This window comes from Glandiceps talaboti, chromosome 21 (genome assembly GCF_964340395.1).
Source record: "Glandiceps talaboti chromosome 21, keGlaTala1.1, whole genome shotgun sequence".
NCBI classification, from domain to species: Eukaryota; Metazoa; Hemichordata; class Enteropneusta; family Spengelidae; genus Glandiceps; species Glandiceps talaboti.
In genome coordinates this window covers 9,882,378-9,904,039 of record NC_135569.1, presented here as the reverse complement: position 1 = coordinate 9,904,039, position 21,662 = coordinate 9,882,378, and the positions used below count along the sequence as shown (strand labels likewise).

Here is a 21,662-nt window from a genome sequence, read left to right as displayed (position 1 = left end):
ATATTACTTTAAATCGTTGATCGTTGGCAAAAGATTTCAACTGTGATTCTGCCTAAAACATATTTGCAACTTCTTGCCTACATTGGCACGTTCACCAAAGGTTTTTATTTTCGAAATTTAAATGCGCAGGTTGAATAAAACGGGCCCGTAAGTTTGAAGTAGTAACACAAGCACATGGAATCCAGAAACCGTGTTACAAACAAACCAACAAACATACACAATAATTTGAATAAACATAGCACATACGCAAACATACACAATATGAGTTATTCATGAGTTCGTGAGATTTTCATTTACTCACACATATATATATATATATATATATATATATATATATATATATATATATATATATATATATATATATATATATATATATATATATATAGGAAGTCAGTGGTAAGATTTGTCCGTAGTACAGTGCTCGATACGTCTGCACGCAGAGCGGAGTATATGTTGAGGGTAGAAGAAAATCAAGTCGGGTTTTTCGTCTCTACAAGCCTGTTTCGTGAGTAAATCACTCGTCAGGAGATATATATATATATATATATATATATATATACACGTGTATATGTGTATATATATTTTGTATATATATATATATATATGTGTGTATATGTGTATATATATTTTGTATATATATATACGTGTATATGTGTATATATATTTTGTATATATTTTTGTATTTTGTATATATATTTTATATATATATATATATATATATATATATATATATATATACAAAATTGCGTCGTCGCACCATTTTAGACAAAATGTCTTGACCAGAAACAATTCTTTTCTCTTTTTTTGGCCTATCTGTAAAACATAATACATACCACGTCTTCATTGGATAACTTTGTGTAGTTCTGTTCATCATCATCATCATTTGGATGTACTTGGTTGGGTCCTTCAACAACCACATTGCTATGTGGCAACTCTGGAGTTGCAAGATTTCGGTTTCTCCAATACCAGAACACTTGGATGCCATTTATGTAGGCCATTGTACTTGAAAAGTATATCATAATGACAGACTGAATTGGCAGAACCAAAAGGTAGGTAGACAAGAAGTCGGTTGTTTTCCCAAACAATGCCAGGCATACAGATTTTGACGACTGCCCACTTGTGGACACTCTCTGCATATTCAGAATAACCTGACGTAAACAAAAGAATAGACAAACTTACGAATATATAGAGAACCATAGACAAGGAAGAAAGTTAGTAGTTATCAAACTTGTTCTATCTATCTGCAACTGGGACATTTTGTCATCAAATAACCAGAAATTGGTCAATTACAAAAAGACATTGTGTCTGATAACACGGTAGTCAACATTATCTGTAGGCAGTGTAATGGCAAGTTAAATCTTGAGCGAAAGCTCACAGCACAAAACTGTACTATTTTAAACTTGAGTCATTTTTTGATCAGACAATCGCAATATATTCACTGCAAATTGTTAAAATAACAATATTTAGATATTGCACATTTAATCAGTGGTTGATATTATCCATAAGCAGTACAGAAACAGTTAAATCGAGATCCCCGTTGAGGGCGCTGGTTTTTGGGTGCAGACTAAAAAATCAATTTGATTTGATTTGATAATACAAAGTACACTCTACAAAATATGTTTGCTCACGGGTAATGTAATGCGATACTGCTCACGGTGTACGTGTACGATTGTACCTAAGGGGAGAACCATTTGATTTCTGAGGTGGGGGGGGGGGGTGTCGGCAGGTGAAGGAGAAAAAAATCATTTGATCCCGTAATGGTTTGAGAAAAAAATTGTTCCAACAGACAAAAGCAAAAAAAAAAAAATAATTGTTTTGCGATGTGCTACCAATAACCGCGAGAAAAAAATTTGCATTGCTTCTGCATATGGAAAAAATAATTTGATGCAGGACTGACAATAGAAAAAAATGCTGTCAGTGATTGGAAAAAAATTTTCCTGTCACAACCACTTCCTTCGAGTCCCCCCCCCCCCGAAATCAAATGGTTCTCCCTTACAAAACATTTAAATATCCTTGCAGTTGCAGCCAGTGCAGCTGAAGTAATTGTAATTTCTCAAGTTACATCGTATAGGGAGAAATTATTGTTTTGGTGTATTGTGAGGGCGCTGTGATGGCATATCACGTGTGTTTGATTGACAGTAAAGTTTGGGTATGTTCAGTCTACACATTACCTTGGTCATTGACACATGTAAATTTTTATGCCGTACAATTTTCAACCTTTTCTGCACGTTCTTGCTATTTTGGGACCTAAACATGGCCGAATCGGAAACCAGGCAGCCTGCTGAGGCTACTAACAACTCTACACTGGATCTACATCAGATTATCCAGGCAAACAACAACCAATTGCTGACTTCGATTAACCAACTCGTGACTGACAAGATGTCTTTGATGAAGCGGGAGTTACAAACAACCCAGGAGGCTGCGAACAGGGAGCAGTTGACCGAAATCAAAAGGGTGAAATACTCGGAGGCACCAAAGTTCAAAAGAAAGGCCAACGAAGATCAGTTTAAACACAATATGAAAGTCAGAGACGGTCTGCAAGAAGCCAAATCAAATATCGATTTCAAGAAACTAGATGACGCCAAAAAGAAGCTCGACGAAGGTATCGAAATTATTGATCAACGTCAAAAACTAATTCTTCTGGCGGACGGGTCCGAATTTGGATGGGGGACAGCTCTAGAATATCAGGCTCACGAACTTGCCGACGATAGTGACGACGAGAAACGTATATGGAAGGCGGAGATGCGAGCCAGCAGAAAACAGAAGGATAAGAAGAAGAAAACACAATTTCGCCCTGGCCAAAACTTTAATAAGTCCATAGGCGGAAATACCCAACAGGATAGTATTAGTAGTGTATCAAGAAGTGGAGGACAACGCCCTGGTGGTGGCCCAAGACCCGGAGTTTGCTTTTCATGCGGAAAAGCTGGGCACTTTCGATCTGAATGCAGATATACAGCAACTGCTAGTGTAGGCGCCAACTCAAATGTTGGCGGGAATGCATGACTACAAAAGTTAAGTATAATTCCTTCCCATATTTTCGAAGTTTCTAATGGGGAAGTGGAATTTTCGTCTTATGGGGAAGGTAATTTTTCCGATTTGGATTCTGATGTCTTTGTTGATGATTTAATTCCAATTATTGCATCAAATCCTGATATTTCTGTAAAGGCAACCCCGGTTCGTGTCAGGGGAAATTTGCTACGTTGTATCGATTTTTGGCGGGAACACGCGCCCAAACCCATAGTGGAGTTGATTGAATTTGGTTACAAATTGCCGTTGTTATCACTGCCACCTCCCATGTTCAAGTTTAATAATGCCTCAGCATTGGCAAATAAAACCTTTGTAATGGGGGCTATTCGAGATTTATTAGAAACGGGGGCAATAGAAGAAGTGAAAGACAGGCCATATGTCTGTAACCCCTTGTCGGTCTCGATTAATAAAGCAGGTAAGAGTAGGCTTATACTCGATTTACGGTTGGTAAATCTACACTTGTTTAAAAATAGATTCAAGTGCGAGGATTTAAGAGTGGCAAAAGAATTGATCAAGCCTGGGGATTTTCTATTTAATTTCGATTTGAAATCAGGATATCATCACGTGGAGATTTTCCCACAGCATAGGAAATTTCTAGGTTTTTCATGGGAATTTCCAGAAGGTAGGAGATTTTTTATTTTTTGTGTTTTACCATTTGGGCTTTCTACGGGGCCTTACATTTTCACTAAATTGCTCCGACCAGTTGTTGCTAAATGGCGAGGGGAAGGTAAGTCAATGGTCATCTATATTGACGACGGTCTGGGGGCGGGCAGATCACTGGACAAAGCTTCTCAAATTTCCAGAGAGGTTAAGTCTGATCTGTCCAAGTTTGGGTTTGTTACCAGTGAGCAAAAATGCCAATGGGAGCCAGTGCCTAGAATAACATGGCTTGGCAATGACATCGATATGTGCAAAGGTGAGATTTCAGTCACTACTGACAGGATTGTTCGTTTGTTAGCTTCTATCCAGAATTTATTGGACTATTGGAGAAATGGGAAATCGCTTATTCACACTCTGTCCAAGCCAATCGCAGTACGTAGGATAGCACACATTGTCGGGCAAATAATCTCTATGAGATCAGGAGTAGGTAATGTGGTCTTGCTTATGACTCGTCACTTATATTATGCTATGAATACTAGGAGTTCTTGGAATAGCTTTGTTGTGTTAACACAACAGGCAAGGGATGAATTGGTCTTTTGGAAAGACAATATTAGTAAGTTGAATGGCAGACCAATATGGAATAGTTCAAAAGCCAATAAAGTAGCATACTCTGATGCCTCAGGTAAGGCTTTTGGTGGATACATCGTTCAACATGATAAGGACATTGTGCATGGTAATTGGGATCAGTTTGAAGCAAGCCAGAGTTCTACTTGGCGTGAATTGGAAGCCGTACATAGAGTACTATATAGTATTGCAGATATTATAAAGGGTCAATCTGTAAAGTGGTTTACAGATAATCAGAATGTGGTAAGCATAATTAACCGGGGCAGTAGAAAACCCATGTTGCAAGACATTGCATTGAGTATATTTGCAATCTGCATCCAATCTGGAATATCTGTAGATCCTGAATGGATTCCAAGGTCAGCTAATGAGAAAGCAGACTATATCAGTAAGTTAGTAGACACTGATGATTGGTCACTCAATATGAATTATTTTAATCAGCTGAACGTTCTCTGGGGGCCATTTTCTGTGGATAGGTTTGCATCATCTTACAATGCAAAATGTACTGTTTTTAACTCTAGATTTTGGTGTCCAAATTCTTCAGCAATGGATGCTTTTACTCAGAATTGGGGGACTGATATCAACTGGTTATTGCCCCCAACTTATCTTATTGGGAGGACAATTAGACATCTACAACTCTGTTCAGGCAAAGGTGCTCTAATACTGCCTGTTTGGAAATCTGCCTATTATTGGCCATTAATTTGCCCTGACGGGGTACATTTGTCAGAATTTGTGCATGACTGGGTAGATTTACCAAGTAATGACCCTGTGCTGTTCCTGACTGGAAAGGCAAGGAACTCTGTTTTTGGAGGTAGAATCCTAAATTTCAGGGTGTTGGCCCTGTGGCTAGATTTTGAATCTGCACCTAGAGCAAACAGAGATGGTTTCTGTTTATCACAGTCTGGGGAGTGCCCCAGCTGTGTTTCCTAATGTTGGCTCTAGCGACAACAGGAAGTATATGTTGTCCATAGTAGTCATTTACATAGCCAATAATGGCATGGTATGGATGTATTGACATTTGGTCAAGGAAAACCAATGAAGTTTTTCTATAGAATTATGATGTTTAATGGTATTCAACAGTTCAATTTGTCTTTTGTATGAATTTTATTTCACAGGTAGTGGCATTTTCCATACTGGCATTTGGGCAGAGTTTGACAAGGTTGAAGATCCAACGCTGCTACAGTTAGCCAAGTATCTTCCAAGTTTTTCCATGGCCTCACGAGCAGACTCAACAACGTTAGCTTATTCAAATGCATTTAGCAAATGGTCACGGTTTGCTTCCGATCATAACTTGACAGCTATCCCAGCGGAGCCCAGCCACGTTTCACTGTATCTGACACATCTGATTCAGGGGTCTCTTACAGCAGGAAGTACCAAACAAACTGTTGAGTCAGCATTTTATAGCATTCAGTGGGCTCATCAAATCGCAGGTTTACCGTCACCTACGGAACATCCTTTTGTCAAGAACTTGGTCGAGTCAGCGAGACGTCTGCTTGGTAGGCCAGTAATCAAAAAACAGCCAGTTACCACAGAAGTTATTTCTGAACTTGTTGAACACTTTAAGGACTCGAGTTCACTTAAGGACGTGAGAGACATTTGTTTGATGTTAATAGCTTTCGCTGGTTTTCTCAGATTTAGTGATGTAGTTAATATTAAGAGGTCACATGTTTCATTTTTTGACAGTCATGTTTCTATAGTCATTCAGAAAAGTAAGAATGACCAATATAGTAAGGGGAATGTCATACACATTTCTAGGTCGGGTAAAACCACTTGTCCTGTAGCTTACCTTGAGCGATATCTTACACTTGCAGGCATTTCAAGTGAGTCACATCAATTTATTTTTAGACCATTGTTTGTTTCAAAACACTCAGTTTCTTTGATTCATAAGGATAAGCATCTCAGTTACACTAGAGTTAGAGAATTAGTTAAACAGAAATTGAGTTTAGTAGTTGATGATGTTTCAGTATTTGGAACCTATTCCTTTCGTAGTGGGGGTGCTACAACAGCTGCTCAGGCAGGAATTTCATCTCGCCAGCTGATGCAGCACGGTAGGTGGCGTTCATCAACGGCCAAAGATGGCTACATTCATGATACCATTTCTGAGTGTTTATCTGTAACCAAGTGTTTAGGGGTATAGTCTATGAAATCACCCACTTTTTCTCCCCTTCTGTTTGCTTGTCTATGTTTGTGAATAAAGTTCAATGACCTGGCAGCGTAGCCACACACTGTATATATGTTTGTTTTGGTAAATGTATTTAAGGCCCGGAGATGGTCCAAAACTTGTAATTTCTCAAGTTACATCGTATAGGGAGAAATTATTGTTTTGGTGTATTGTGAGGGCGCTGTGATGGCATATCACGTGTGTTTGATTGACAGTAAAGTTTGGGTATGTTCAGTCTACACGTTACCTTGGTCATTGACACATGTAAATTTTTATGCAATATTTGTATTTTGTTTTCTATAAAACTATATTTGCCTAGTAGTGGATGTTTACACTAAATTGTAGCCATTTTGTATACTGTTAGATTTATCTTGATGTTTGATGTATCATTAATTTAAGTGAAAGATTTTCTGGAGCAGGTAATCAAACGCTTTTCCAGAGCTTTTTCCTTTCCATACGTGAAAAGGTTTTTAACCTCTGGTTTTTAGGGCGAGGTTCCTGCAGGAGATATTAATTTTGTTGTCAACTCTTTTCTACAGCACTGTAACATTTATTCTATGTTTGTGAATAAAGTTCAATGACCTGGCAGCGTAGCCACACACTGTATATATGTTTGTTTTGGTAAATGTATTTAAGGCCCGGAGATGGTCCAAAACCTAGACACTTGTACCATAGTTGGCATGTACAGGCACAACATGTACAAAACTCACACATATAAATGACATATTGCTGTTTGTCCTTATGGAGGTTATTCATTGTACAGCTGGTCTACGAGCGTTAGTAACAATAGCTTATACATCACGTGTTGACACATTCAGTCGTGTGGCATGACATGACAAGTCGATGGAATGATGGAATCTATTGATATCACGGCTTCATATCGTGACCTTTCACCTACCTGAGGAAAGGTTTCAATCGACCACAACACAATGGCGCCCCACTGCATCTCTTCATATACATCTGTGATAACTTCAACAAGTATAATGGCGGCCCATAGCACAAAACATGTCACTAAATATATCCATTTTGCTTTACTAGAGTAGTGAGATCCATACATCAAAAACTGAACTAATATCGCACATTCCAATGTCGGCATGTAAACTGCCGATATCTTGATGTACAGCGGTAATTCACCAATGCGAAAAACGAAAAACAGACCGATGAGAGAAGCGGTGAAGTTTGCTGTTGCCCACAGAATACTTAGTCCGACGACGGATTTTCGGCGCCAATTCTTGACGAGTTGTGGAAACAATACAACGAACCATATCGCCGTACTGACGAAGCCACATATGTTGGCAAACATACATACTGACTCCGACCAGTTTGGGCGGCAATTTTCAGTTAAAACACTGTGTCCAGAGTTGTTCGTAGTATTGCTTGAATTTTGCGCTTCGGCAGAGTACTGTAACATTGTTCGTACAGATCCTCTGGTAACGGTTGATCTAATTTGGCTCGCAACGAAGCCGGAGATAAATAAACAACAAAGCAACAGTCAGTTTTCCTTCCTCACTCACTACGTTCAGTGGTAGCTCTCCTTTATAAAAGTACACCTTTCCCAGTACTTGACAAAAAGACTACTTCTGGGTCGGTTAATTTGTTGTTTTTTTCACGCTAGAACGGGACTAGGTTTCCGCCATCATAGCGAACTTGATAGCTTGCTGAACAAAAATACACGTAATACTACAGACGGGTGTAGGGATCTAATCCCCGGTCAACAGTGATGACGATAATTGCCTGCTTTCTCTTCATGATCGCCTCGTATTTCCAATACAGTACTTGTTTTCCGTCGAAAACGTTAACGTGCAGTTCAGTTACGTAGTACACATGTTTTCATGAAACGCCCCATTTCTATGAATACACTACGTTTTCATCGAAACGCAATCAAACAAAACGAAAGCTATCTAAAAAAACCGAAAGCTATCGAAAAAAATCTCTCATATAAATCGAAAACACACATAAACAAATAATATTTACTTGACTTTGTGAATTTAACAAAAGTGGCGTCGGTTATTTCCCGCCAATCGATATATACATATAGAAATTTAATTCAGAATCTACTGTGGCTGATAGCAGATGTCAGCCCGGCTTCTCGGAAGCTCGAGTCTCGGTGACAGCTAGACAAAAGCGTCGCACAAAGCGTTTACTTCCATTTCAGCAGTACTACCAGTAACCTGAGGTGGCCTTACACACATCACAGACTTATCCGCTGTCAAATTCGCAGTACTCGTAAATTATGGCGTGGACTACCTGGCCACAGATTGCAGTATTTGCATGTTTTTTTATCGGAACTTGCTCAGGTAAATAATCAAGATTTAATAAGAGTCAAAATATTATATGTACGCGTGTATAATATGTTAACGAACAATGGAAGGTTGTCAGGATTTTCATGTCTTTAGCATGTCACCGTATAGAAAGCTACCGTATAGAACAACAAACAGAACAGAAATGTTAGTTAAATGACATGTCCCATACTTGAACCTAGAAGTACACAGTCACATTAATCGTTAATATTTCTCATACGATATTGTAGTGTCGGCCATTTTAAGCAGGTAAAACACTTCACTTATGCATCAGGCATAATGAAACGAAAATTGACTACAAAAGAGCTTATTTTAATACACACCAGTACCCATTCACCAAGTAGCAGATTAATTAATGCATAAAAACCCTCCTCAGCGGTTTCATTTTCTCTGCAACCCTTTCCCTTGTTCCACTCCCTTACCCGCATTAAGTTTTGCCAGTACACTGCAACAAGTCGGCAATCGTAACTGAAATAATTTTGAGGCCGATTGTTTGATAAAATATCAATGTTACTAGTTCTAGTGGTGTAGTATCTGAATTCTAATATAGATTTCTGAATTTTAATATAGATTTCTGAATTCTAGATTTATGAATTCTAATGTAATTATTCACGAAATCGCTTATTCTGTTACATACTTAAGCTTATTATCCGTTCACTGGCACCGACAGGCTCATGTACACGTTGAACTTTGACCTGTTGCAGTTCTGTTATTGACCACATTCTATTTGTAATTTTCTCGACGCTATGGCCTAAATAAAAAAAATGTGAGGTTCCAACTACGCTCATTTTTAGAATAAGTGGGGTAGGTAGATTTACTTATTTTATTATATATTTTTTTCATATGTGAGTGTCTAGTTCAGGTTTTCCATTGTTTTCCAAATGGTCTCTGTGTTGTTTACTTCTTCCTATCAGATGTACAGCCATTACAGATTTGGATGAACAGTTTTATATTGTCTTTCTAAGTTGATGTCGGTTTCTGCATCCACTACATGTACATTTCTCGTGAGACTTCACAATTTTTGCGAAGTTATTAGTTTATTCTCGAATATGTAAAAAAAAAAAGGTTTAGGGTCGGAAGTGAAAACCGAGGTGGATGTCGGGTAACCGGAACCAAGTGTTTTCTGACATGTATATTGCTTGAGGTTCACATATGTAATGCATAAGCTTGAGAAATGACTAAATTTAGCCTCCAAAGAGTAAATTTATCCCAGAAATGTGCTAGAACCGAATTTAATACAGTAATGTTCTGCAGAAGAAAGGGAGAGGGGAGAGACAAAGTTGGTGTCTGTCGATGGTTAATTGATGAAAATTTTTTTTAATTTGAACAAATGTCTGAGTTGCAGCTAGTGCAGGTCTAAGCTCTTCATGATATCTAGACGGTGTTCTATGATAAATTTATGTCTATTCTACTGTCATTGACTATTTACTTGCTTTGCACCGGTAACAATGTTTATAGAATGATTACATTTCAGTCACCATGCATTTAGCTTAAAAGTAATAGAAATACTAAAGTGGTAAAACTTTTACACTTGATAAGAATGCTATAAACGATAGAGGCACATAGTGGAATCTCTTCACTTGGGTGTTACGGGTTGTAAGTTAAGGTTCCAGACACCTGTTAGATCAATGCTCCGACTTTACGTGATTGTTTTGATCCTGCATATATTAACTCATTTTAGGAAAATAAGATAAACGAGGAAGTGTAAGTCAATCAAACATTAACAAAATCACACTGGTACCGGGTAGACTAAGTTTATAGTTATGTAAATATGGACGTCAACGTGTGTGTAGTACATACTATCTAATAGTTATAAATGTATGTGGTGTATATATGTACACATAAATTGCATACATACACACACACACACATATACACACGCACACATACATACACACATACATATACACACGCACATGCACACGCACACACACACATACATTTGCAAACGCGAACACGCACATACACACGCGCGCACACACACACACGCACACCCACACACGTACATACGCACATATACACGCAAATATATAGAGATATTATGCAGAGATCTAGCAATACGGATGAGTATATATGACGTGCGTGTTAATACATATAAAAAAACAATATGATTGGATATCGATAGCGAGACATTACATATTGACACATACCCGTCGTTATGTTGACTGATATATTACATTCTACATTTTCCACTTTGTTATTTTTGATGAATCGAAAACAAATTGTCTTACTTTCACTTTAGGAATCGTTCTCGAGGAACCTGACTGTCCTCCTGGGTTGCCTTTTGTGAACTGTACTGTGAGTCCTTGTGACGTTGAGGCCGCTGTTTGCACTGCTGACCCCGGGGCAGAATGTCGCCCTGACTACTGTGGTGGATGCGTGGCTAAATTCTATGATAAAGACGGTGGAAAGGAAGTACATTGTGAATTGGGTAAGCAGATTTTCTTTCTTTTAGTTGAAATTGAGAAAGGTGACATTGATAAAAAATAAGCAACTGTCAATCCCAATAATCGAAACTAATACTAACCATTCAACTCCCCACCATTTTCTCGAGCAGAAAGTGAACACGCAAAGCCTGTTTGTGGATGAAAACGAACAAAACAGTTGTTATTAATTCTGTGCGTCAATTGAGATATACAAAGCATATCAGTTAACCTGAAACAAACGGCGTCTAGCACGATACGAATCTTGGTTTTATCAAGCCAAATATGAGTGCAATTGAAATATTTTCAGAGCAGGGTGGATCACCGAAACGACAAATGGGAAGCTTGCGCCAAGAAAATGTAGGCAGAATGGTAAGATTTCTGTCACGTGATGCTATACGATAAACTGTAGCAGTGGTAATATAAGAAATATACATTTGTTGACCCAATCAATAAAATGTAGTAATAATAGCAAGATGTCGATGTAGAGGGCGCCCTGTTGTAGGTTAGTTGTTAGCCTGGCGTCTGTCTGTCTGTCTGTCTGTCTGTGTGTAAACAACTTAAAGTCACAAACCACCGAACCGATTGTCATATTTGGTGGGTCCATTACCTTGGGTGTCTAGTTGGGAAATTGTTCAAATCAAAATGATCTTACCACTGGTTTGTGATTTTTGGTCAAAAAACCACTGGGCAGATTGGGCTGAAATTTGGGTGAAACATTCTTCAGGGTGTTTATAATAAGCATTGTTCATGACATGATGGCCCCATCAGTGATATGCAAATTAGGGCTAAAAATGTGTCTTTTTGGTCAAAAATCTATAATTCCAAAACCACTGAGCACATTGGGCTGAAATTTAATGGGAATGCATCTAGGGGTATGGATGAAGAAATATTAAACATACAATGATTCTATGAGTGATATGCAAATTAGGTTTAAAAATGTTCATTTTTGGTCAAAAACTTATATCTCAAAATGTACTTGGTCAATGAGTCTGAAACTTGGTGAGATGTTTCTAATTCTGAAAGTGTTATTCTGCAGATGTTTTTCAAAACATTTTGACAGATTTGGCCCGAGAAACCATGACCACGCCCTTAGCAACAACCAAATGGCAGTATATTTTGGTCAAATAACAACATCATCTGGTAAGCAAGTGAGTAAACATTCAAAAAATGTATGCAAATATCCTTAGCAACCATGACCACGCCGATAGCAACAGCCAAACGGTCGTGTATTTCACAAAGATAACAGGGATTAATAGACAATTGAATAAACATTCAAAAGATGTATGTAAATTTGCCTAGCAACAAGACCATGTCCATAGCAACAGCCAAATAATCATGTATATTGCAAAGATCACAGGAATAGAAAGACAAATGAATAAACATTCAAAAAATGTATGCAAATGTGCCTAGCAACAAGACCACACCCATAGCAACAGCCAAATTATCACATATATTGGCAAGATGACAGGGATTAATAGACAATTAACATTTAAAAATGTATGCAAATATGCCTAGCAACCAGACCACGCCCATAGCAACAGCCAAATAATCACGTATATTGCAAAGATAATATCAGGAATTCATACACAAGTGAACAAAAACATACAAAAATGTACGCAAATATATCTAGCAACATGACCACGCCCATAGCAACAGTCAAATGATCGCATATATCGCAAAGATAGCAGCATGGTTGGATAGGCAACTGGATAGTCATTCAGCAAAAGAACACCTATTGTTAGCATGGACTAGCATATGGATAAACATTTTTAAAAACTGTACAGTTGTGCTACAACGCCATTGGCAGTATTTTTTTATTGTAGAGTGTGTTGCTCGTGTAAAGCCACACTTAAATTTTAGTTACACGATTTGACAATTTTCATACATCTACAAACACATACATGTGTTATGTACAGATACGCAACACAAAATGTTTTATTTTAGCCTTAAAGTGGCCATATGGTCAATAATTAGCTTGATTTATCGCTGTGTAATGTGACTTTTGTGAGAATCAAGTTCCATTGGATGTTGACCATCATTAAAATATTTATAAGTCCCCCACATTTGTCTTCCAGACTCAGACATGTCGACAGTAGTCTCTCTTTTTTCAGGATTCTACTGAGATTGAAAACACTGGGTTAGCTAACTTGCTCAAGCTATTGATGTGAAACATAGAAAAAAATGGTAGATATCGAGTCAATAAAAATATATCCACAGTATAAAATATTTTTATTCACATGTGCAGATGGGATTAATGTGCAACATGAACTATAAGAAATCAATAAGTTCCCATGCAACTTGCATCTGTTCATCCAAATACACCATACAATAAATTTCTTTTATAATAATTCTATTGTTAGTCATAATTTGGCAAAAAAAGAGATGAATTTAATTTGTGCAATTTTCCATAAGAACTGTAAATTTTAAGACATACAGAATTTCTCATTAAAACAGTATTTCATTGGTGTAAAATAGGGTGTAACTCATTGGTTGATGGTTTTTAGTTAGGTAATTAGCATAATGACATCATCGGAATAATGGAACCCATCCAAGCATGTGCAAAACTCAGATTGCAACCAAGACATTCGTGTCGAAAGGAAAGGCATTATTGCAAGTTAATGCAAGGGTCACATCACCCAGGGTGCTACTTGTTCTTGCTCTTCTAGAAATTCTTTAAACTAGCTTCCTTAAAAGAGGGTTTTGATATTTCTTTATCACATTCAGCAGGGTTATACATTATGAAAAAAGCTTTCATCAGCGTGAAAATTGGCATGTACAAGGAATTGAATATGATGATGGGATTCGCGCCAATGAAAAAGAGCTTCTCTAACACATATGACGGCAAAGGCTTCTTTTTAGTTGGGACACATCCTGCTTTCATTTCTGTAAGGGTGCTTTTTGCCAAGTGTGTACGGTTGATAACAAGCTCGGATAAGCTCATAAGAGAAATATGGTACACAATCTTATAATCATCCGTTTCAAAAGGAGATTCGTCTCCAACACTGAGTGACTGGCCAATGACCTGGGCAATGTTCTTATGTTCCATATGTATTTTCTTCTTACGATGAACTGGTGCAGTATATTCTTTATTTTGATTACCAGTTTTGTTCTACATAAAATAAACAAGAATCATCAGTCAGAGAAATGTTTAAGAAATAATATGGAAGTATTCACTGTCACGGTATGAGATTTTGATGCACTACTTATTATTTAGTGCAATAGACAACTTGCACAGTGCACCTCCAAAGTCATTAATTATGCAAATTCACATTACTTTTGCAAGCAACTCCTACAAAAAGTAATCAGCGACAAGTTACAGCCTGACATAGCCAAATAGTAAATTGCAGAACATTTGTAATATACAGGATCACTTGGCTGTTGCTATGGGCATGATATTGTTGCTAGGTTCATACATTTTTTGAATGTTTGTTCACTTTTCTAAAATTCCTGTTGTTATCTTTGTAGAAAACACTGCCATTTGGCTGTTGCTATGAGCATGGGCATGGTTGCTTGATTAGAACAAAATCTGCAAAATAACACTTCTAGAAACATCTCACCAAGTTTCAGTCTCATTGACCGAGACTTTTTGAGACGTAACTTTTTTGACCCAAACTCACATTTGTACACCTAATTTATGTATCACTCAATATATGCTTAATATTTCTTCATCTATATACCCGAGCAGTTTTGGAAAAAAAGATTTTTGACAAAAAGATGCATTTTTAACCCTAATTTGCATATTACTGATGGAATCATCATGTCATGAACAAATCTTAATTTACACCACACAAAAAATATTCACACAAAATTTCAGACCAATCTGGCCAGTGGTTTTGGAGTTTAGGCTTTTTACCAAATATCTCATTTTTTACCCAAATCACATATATGTACCTGTGATGCCAGCTGTGAACAGTTTCCCAACTAGACACCACAAGTAATGTCTCCACCAAATACCAAGGCAATAGGGTTGGCAGTTTTTGAGTTTAAGTCGTCCACACACACACACACACACACACACACACACACACACACACACACACACACACACACACACACACACCGCTTGATGCCCATAGCACTACTGAACATTAGGATCAGTTGTGCTAAAAAACATACTTCTACTGACTATTAAACCCCATAACATTACTTCTACCAATGCTTGGGAATATAGTACATGTACATTGTTAGGTGGTAGGCCTGTTTCCCACATGGCCTGTACATGTACATGTATATTGGTCTTTCAACACAGTGCAACCACTTCTAACTTACAATGGCTGGTGATGCCTTGATACTTGATACTTTGTTACATCTTGCTAGCAGGCCTATAGTTGCAATACATAACTCTTACGTAACGACAGTTCAGAGTTCTGTACGTCAAAAGAAACATATCGGCTGCCACTGAAATTATCATACGTGTACAGGAAAAGTTGGGGGAAAAGCTATTGACTCTGGGTTGTTGAGAATTTTAATTTGCCACTAAGAGAAAGACTTTGATTTTTTTTGGGCAATTCAACTTTTTCTTTTGCATTTACGACTTTAGTAAATGGGTAGCATGAGCACAGCTAAATTTCCACAACTGCTACATCAATAACACTAACACCGTTTGTCATGGTACATGTACATGTATGTTGTTGGTATGTTCTGTAGGCAACATACATGTAAACCTAAATTGGTGAAGTGTATTGGTGAGGCATCAATATTGGGTCGATATGCAAATTTTAATGCAACCATTACATTTTGTAATTAATACGCAATGAAACAGAATCACTTCAAACACAGAATAACCCGTGTATATTCAAATAGGTACTTATATATAGTTAATACATACCTGACTTAATATTACTGGAAATGATTTATGCTTTTCATCAACATATAACAATAGTACATTAGTGTCTGATGTCACTTTTGTTCCACAGACTTCAAATTGTGTTCTAGTTGCTGAACGTAAACTGGAAATTAATGAAGAGTAGATTTTCCTGATGAATAACATACAATTCTAGTGAAAATGAAGCTTACTCAGTAATGCATAAATGGTGATTTAATATAACTATACTAGTGCAGTGTTCTGCCAAGGCTGCGCCTTTGCGCCATTCCCACAAACAAATTAGAAATGTCCAGACACGTGGCGTGGCTTCGGTAGATAAAGATTGTGACGCATGTGATGAATGTATTCAGTTATTCATGGCACAAAAATTTCGTTATTTATATATAAAAAAATGTTTTAGGTGTCTTCTAAATCAGTAAAATCAAATTATATATTAATGCTAGGCAAGCTCTCGTTTTTTCATTTGTTTTTGTAGACAATGTAGACAAATTTACATATAATTTTTGAATGTGTATTCAATTGTCTATTGATCCCTGTTATCTTAGTGAAATGCACCACTGTTTTGGCTGTTGCTATGGGTGTGGTCATTGTTGCTAGAGGAATTTGCACACATTTTTTGAATGTTTACTCGCTTTTCTGCCAGATGATGTGATCTAACAAAAATATCCTGCCATTTGGTCATAGCTAAGGGTGTGGTCATGGTTGCTAGGGCCAATTGTGTAAAAATGTTTTAAAGAAAATCTGCAGTATTACACTTTAAGCAACATCTCACCAAGTCTCACTGACCAAGTACTTTTGGGAAATAAGTTTTTTGACCAAAAAAAGTTCTCGGTCAGTGAGGCTGAAAGTTGGTGAGATGTTTCTAAAGGTGTTATTCTTCAGAGGTTTTAGTAACATTTTGACAAAATTCGCCCTAGCAACCATAACCACGCCCTTAGCAATAACCAAATGGAAGTACATTTTTGACAAATAAAATCTGGTAGGCAAGTGAGTAAACATTAAAAAAATATATGCAAATATCCTTAGCAACCAAATAATAGTTATACATCACATCTAAACTCATGGTTACTTACAGAATATCGTAGTGTGTGCCCCATCTGTGATGTAAAATAGCAATTCTCATAATATCATCTATGGTTTTATCAAGTTTCGTCCCAGCGCTGTCATTTCTTGCACAGTAATCATAGATCCTTGCAAGTAACGCATGTATATGATCTATAACATTCTCTGATAATTCACCTCTTTCAATGTGCTCAGATGTATATTTCTGCAAGAATTCCTGTTATAGGAACAGAAACAGAAAACATATTGTCAAATACATATGTATTGTTTATGAATGGAAATGCAAACAAATAAAACTTACTAAAGAGAAGAACAAATAATGTTTTTGGTACTTACTTTAAATGCCGCAAGATATGTTGATAATGGTTTGTGTAGTTGGAATCCATCCTTAGCATCTCTAGACAAGCCATTCACATATTTTAGGACTGGATCGTTTTCTACAAATGACAATAAGATAACATTATAATCACACATTTGTGCATTATATGTACTGTATTTCGTCACGTTAACACCTAATTACATAGGCAAGCGCGAATACATCAATGACAAAAAGGTATATAACTGCATAATGAACATTACCTATCCACTCTTTCATTGTTGACATCTCATTCTCAATGGCTCCTTTCTGTACAATTCTTGATGGGGCTAATTCTACGGGTTCTTCTAACATTGGTGAGGGATCAAATAGTATATCCAATACATTTCCTGTCAGGTTTTCAAAAAAAACTAGTCCATATATTCTTTACCGTATATTTTGCCCCTTTCCAAACCGTGCAAACTGAAATTCAATCGACTGTAGTGAGATGCATCCCACCTTCGAGTCGAAGGACCACGAACAGCCGCACCACTCGACGCTGAAGCCCGGTCTGAACCACTGCCAGTACTGCTTGTCGTCGCACCGAAAGGGCAAGTGATCAACGGAGGTAGTCGAAATTCGTAGCCTGAATTGCTACCCTCCGAACTTCCACTCGAAGTAATATGTTTCCTTCTTTTCACGGGCCTTTCCTCGATCTCGTCGACGTCGTCCGACATTTTCTTTCAGCGCTTGGAGATGGTCTCGTAGGCAGAGCCCCCAACGGCGGCGAGAGTATTGGTAACAGAGACAAACGGTGGTCTGCAGAAGTCTTGGGAGTTTAATTTCACATGAACCGAAAGAATCGTCGTTACTGGCGCTGTTAGTAGTTAAACGAGGCTTTAGAATTGAGTATACACAACCACAGGGGCGTGTAATATTTCATAGATTGTTGTTTTCCAGGTCTACAGACTAAATATAACAATCTTTTGAAGTTAAATATATATTCCTACATGTAAGGGGAAGAGACTTCTTAGTAGTATAGAGATTGATACATTTGTAGCAGCAAGATTCGTACGATATTTTCCTAAGAAAACGGCATTCTAAGAAAACAACAATCTATGAAATATTACACGCCCCTGTGTACACAACAACGAATCTTTCTGTTTCGAGCTTTACCGTCACTCTACACTAGCTACTGTAGCAATTTGTCAAACTTTTATTTTGTCATACATTCATTTGCATCTACTATTTGAAGGCAAAATATAGAAAAAAAACCCATTAAACATAACTTGAACTCAAACTCATATTTGAATGAGTTTGGCGGGAAACTCGATACTTTAGCATGTGTATTTGATAGATCATATATGTTCTGTTACAGACGTTGGTATAATATGTGAAAACAAGAACACTACTCTCCATTGCCCAGATAATAGTCACGTGATGACGGTAGTCAGTGCCATGTACGGCCGCCAAAGCGCTGAAGTATGCGTACATCCTTACGGTCAAGAGAAACTTCACAATAACACTAACTGTTCAGCTGGAAACGCAACTGAGATCATAACCGAGCTATGTGATGGACAGTACAGTTGTCACCCAGTGGTCAATAATGCGGTGTTTGGTGACCCTTGCTATGGGACTTATAAATATTTGGAGGTAGACTTTACCTGTGCCGTTCCAGGTAAGTGTTGTATGACAAAAGTCAATATGATTAGTTTGTTGTTTAGAACACACCCTGATTTGACGCTTCCCTGATGTACAGAGGTTGAGAAAGTTTTACCCCAAGTCACAGTCGTATGTTACTCTAAATGACCGCGTTCGTCCATACATTGCTATAAATATAAAAATCCTAAATTATACATCATTGAAAAAGTTCAATACTATCTGCCTAAAAATGTAATATTGTTTAAACATCACAGTCAACTGAACTATGAAAGTTATAATGGATAGATAGAAAAATATACAATTTTGAAGTTTGTTTCATCTTATCTTTCACAGGGGCATCGAAAGCTATGGTATTGTCAGGTGCGAGGACCGTTGCTATGGTGTCAGTTGTATGGATGTATCTACAAGCTTATAGCGGAGTTTAGAGTATCGGATAAATAACCACTCCGAGTGCTTAATATAATTTAGCTCCGAGCTCCTATATCATGCATGTGCAAAATATATGCTGTCTTGACGTTAGAGGGCGCAGTATATATGTTGTTTTTTTTACTTTATCATACAGCGTTATATTCAAAGATATCCAGCAGTACTAACTAGGGGCCTACTGCAATAATATATTTGACCAAGGTACCGCCAGTCAGTACCGTCAAACAGTGGGTACACTTCTAAAAATAACTGTATGCGGTGTACTCATGATCAGTGTTGTGCATATTTCACTTTATCAACAGCCTGTTTTATTTTGATTACATTTTTTTTGTAATTTCAAAGTTTCAAGTTGTAATTAATCTGTGAAATGACTGTATCGATGTCTGTCTGTCTGTCTGTCTGTCTGTCTGTCTGTCTGTCTGTCTGTCTTTCTGTCTGTCTGTCTGTCTCTGTCTAGCTGTCCGTCCCAATCAGTCACATGTTTTTATTAACAAAAATACAAAATAAAGACCAACTTTTCATTCATTTTAATAGAAAACATAATCCTAATCCCTAAAGTGTGTGAGAGATGTTTTTAAGGCAGAGCTATTTTGTAGTCGCCATAGTCAGATAAGATATGCAAGAGCGAGCAACGTTTAACCTTATGATTTCCCAGATGTTGTAAATTCGTGGTTATTGTTCACTTTCCTTGTAATGAAGTATTTGATGAATATATTGTTATTAAAGCTTTCGTCTACTCTATCTATGAGTAATTCAATAGGGAACTTGCAATCCAGACTGAGCATGCTCAGACGCAAAGGACTATGGGATTATCTGTGGTTATTGTAATACCTAATCTGGAGCTACTGATAAAATTAACCTCCCACAATAGTCATGGTGACTATGAATTGATTATTTGTGGTTACAAACAATGTATCAACATTGTTTACAATACTAATTGATTAGTATTTATTATCACATTTCCCATGATGCAACATTCAACATGGCGGGTTTGCAAGTTCCCTATTGTGTGGCAACATTTTTCTTACATCTAGAAAAGTTGTTGTTGAGTGGAAAAAAGCATACAATAACATGTTTCCTATTTCTCGGTTCGAAACCTGAAAAGCCATTTAAAGTGGCACAAAAAGAGTTTATAAACTCGAAAATACTCACATGTCAGAGAAGCTAGAGTATTCTAGCATAATGTATGCCTTCTATGACATTACAAATTGCGTCTGGTTTTGTCAGAGCAGTAAATTGTTTTGTATGAATTCCTCGACATTTTTTGATACGTATATAAAAATTACGTCATCGGACCGTTTAGGTGTTATATCTAAATACCAGCTTTGAGTTCAGTCAATTGCAAGTGGTGTGCTTCAGTAAGTAGAATACCGCGAGTGACTTTTAAATATGCTGGATAAATCTAGGTCAAGAACGTCATGTATACCATGCTCGAGCTAAGTTGAACAAAAAAGATACGCGTTCTACGTCATGACAAAGCGTGTCTACGTCACTGGTTCTGCTGTGTTCAAAATATGAATCAAAACGTTCAAAATTACCATTATTTCCCCGATTTGTCTTTGATATTACTGGCGCTGGTATAATTATGTTATTCTCCAGTATTTTTCTTTAATCAGTGGGAAAATACTCGTGACACATAGGTTGTCACTACTCGTCTAGCGACTCGTATTGATAAAGGCCCCTTAGGTCTCTCGTATTTTCCTTGGCTGAACGAAAAATATTGGGGAATAACATCTAATGTCATTTTGATAATACTAGTGTAGCTCTAAAGAGGAAACAAAAGCCTTCCATGTGATGATAAAGTGGTACATATTAGGCCAAATAAAAAAAATATATGTTTCCGACCCTAAAGAAAAAGATACTAAATTCTTAGTCTTCTCGACCTTCATTTACGTTTGTTTTCTTTCCCCAGTGATGTCTCTACATATTTAATCAAACTATCACAAAGGGGGTATGCTGAACAACACTTTGTTTGTTTTTGGGTCGAAGTAATATTTCCCAAAAAGAAAAAAAAAATAAGAAGATGAAATACATGTAAATAAAAATAGAATACCCTATTTTCGAAGGCCATGTTGTCGGAAATACACAATTATTTTTTTTCGCCTTAGTAAACTAATATGATTTATGAATAGAGAGTTGTAGATATGTATATATAATAGAATAATTTGCATAAATACAACAAATACAAGACAAAATGGATGGACTTTTATGGCATTCAGATGACATTGTCTGTCACAGTTGTGTTATGTATTTC

The 21,662-nt window shown here is 37.1% G+C and overlaps 4 protein-coding genes across 7 annotated transcripts in view; 2 read left to right on the top strand and 2 right to left on the bottom strand.

Moving 5' to 3' along the window:
- The window catches only part of LOC144451100 (uncharacterized), a 44,159-nt gene extending 35,937 nt beyond the window's left edge, over window positions 1–8,222 (bottom strand). For all 4 annotated transcript variants that reach the window (XR_013482280.1, XR_013482279.1, XM_078141873.1 and 1 more), the window contains exons 1-2: window positions 7,311–8,222; window positions 837–1,151 (exon numbers count right to left, since the gene is read on the bottom strand). Coding sequence is in view for 2 of the 4 variants with exons in the window: in XM_078141873.1 (XP_077997999.1) it covers window positions 837–1,151; window positions 7,311–7,823 (828 nt within the window). In the remaining 2 variants the exon portion in view is untranslated. The remainder of the gene's footprint in view (window positions 1–836; window positions 1,152–7,310) is intronic.
- On the top strand, window positions 3,346–7,000 carry LOC144451673 (integrase/recombinase xerD homolog). The gene is made up of 3 exons (XM_078142569.1): window positions 3,346–3,445; window positions 3,584–3,757; window positions 5,367–7,000. The coding sequence occupies exons 1-3, from the start codon at window positions 3,346–3,348 to the stop codon at window positions 6,386–6,388; spliced, it is 1,296 nt and encodes a 431-aa protein (XP_077998695.1). The 3' UTR covers window positions 6,389–7,000.
- A 271-nt stretch (window positions 8,223–8,493) lies between the features above and the next one.
- LOC144451507 (L-rhamnose-binding lectin CSL3-like) lies at window positions 8,494–21,027 on the top strand. Its single transcript, XM_078142374.1, has 4 exons — window positions 8,494–8,709; window positions 10,955–11,143; window positions 18,699–18,998; window positions 19,316–21,027. Exons 1-4 carry the CDS (start codon window positions 8,646–8,648, stop codon window positions 19,405–19,407), a joined length of 645 nt encoding a protein of 214 aa, XP_077998500.1. The 5' UTR covers window positions 8,494–8,645; the 3' UTR covers window positions 19,408–21,027.
- Window positions 13,432–18,056, bottom strand: LOC144451608 (uncharacterized). The gene is made up of 5 exons (XM_078142497.1): window positions 17,605–18,056; window positions 17,362–17,462; window positions 17,037–17,242; window positions 15,967–16,087; window positions 13,432–14,247 (listed from the first exon to the last, which is right to left on the bottom strand). Exons 1-5 carry the CDS (start codon window positions 17,693–17,695, stop codon window positions 13,801–13,803), a joined length of 966 nt encoding a protein of 321 aa, XP_077998623.1. The 5' UTR covers window positions 17,696–18,056; the 3' UTR covers window positions 13,432–13,800.
- Window positions 21,028–21,662: the final 635 nt, after the last annotated feature.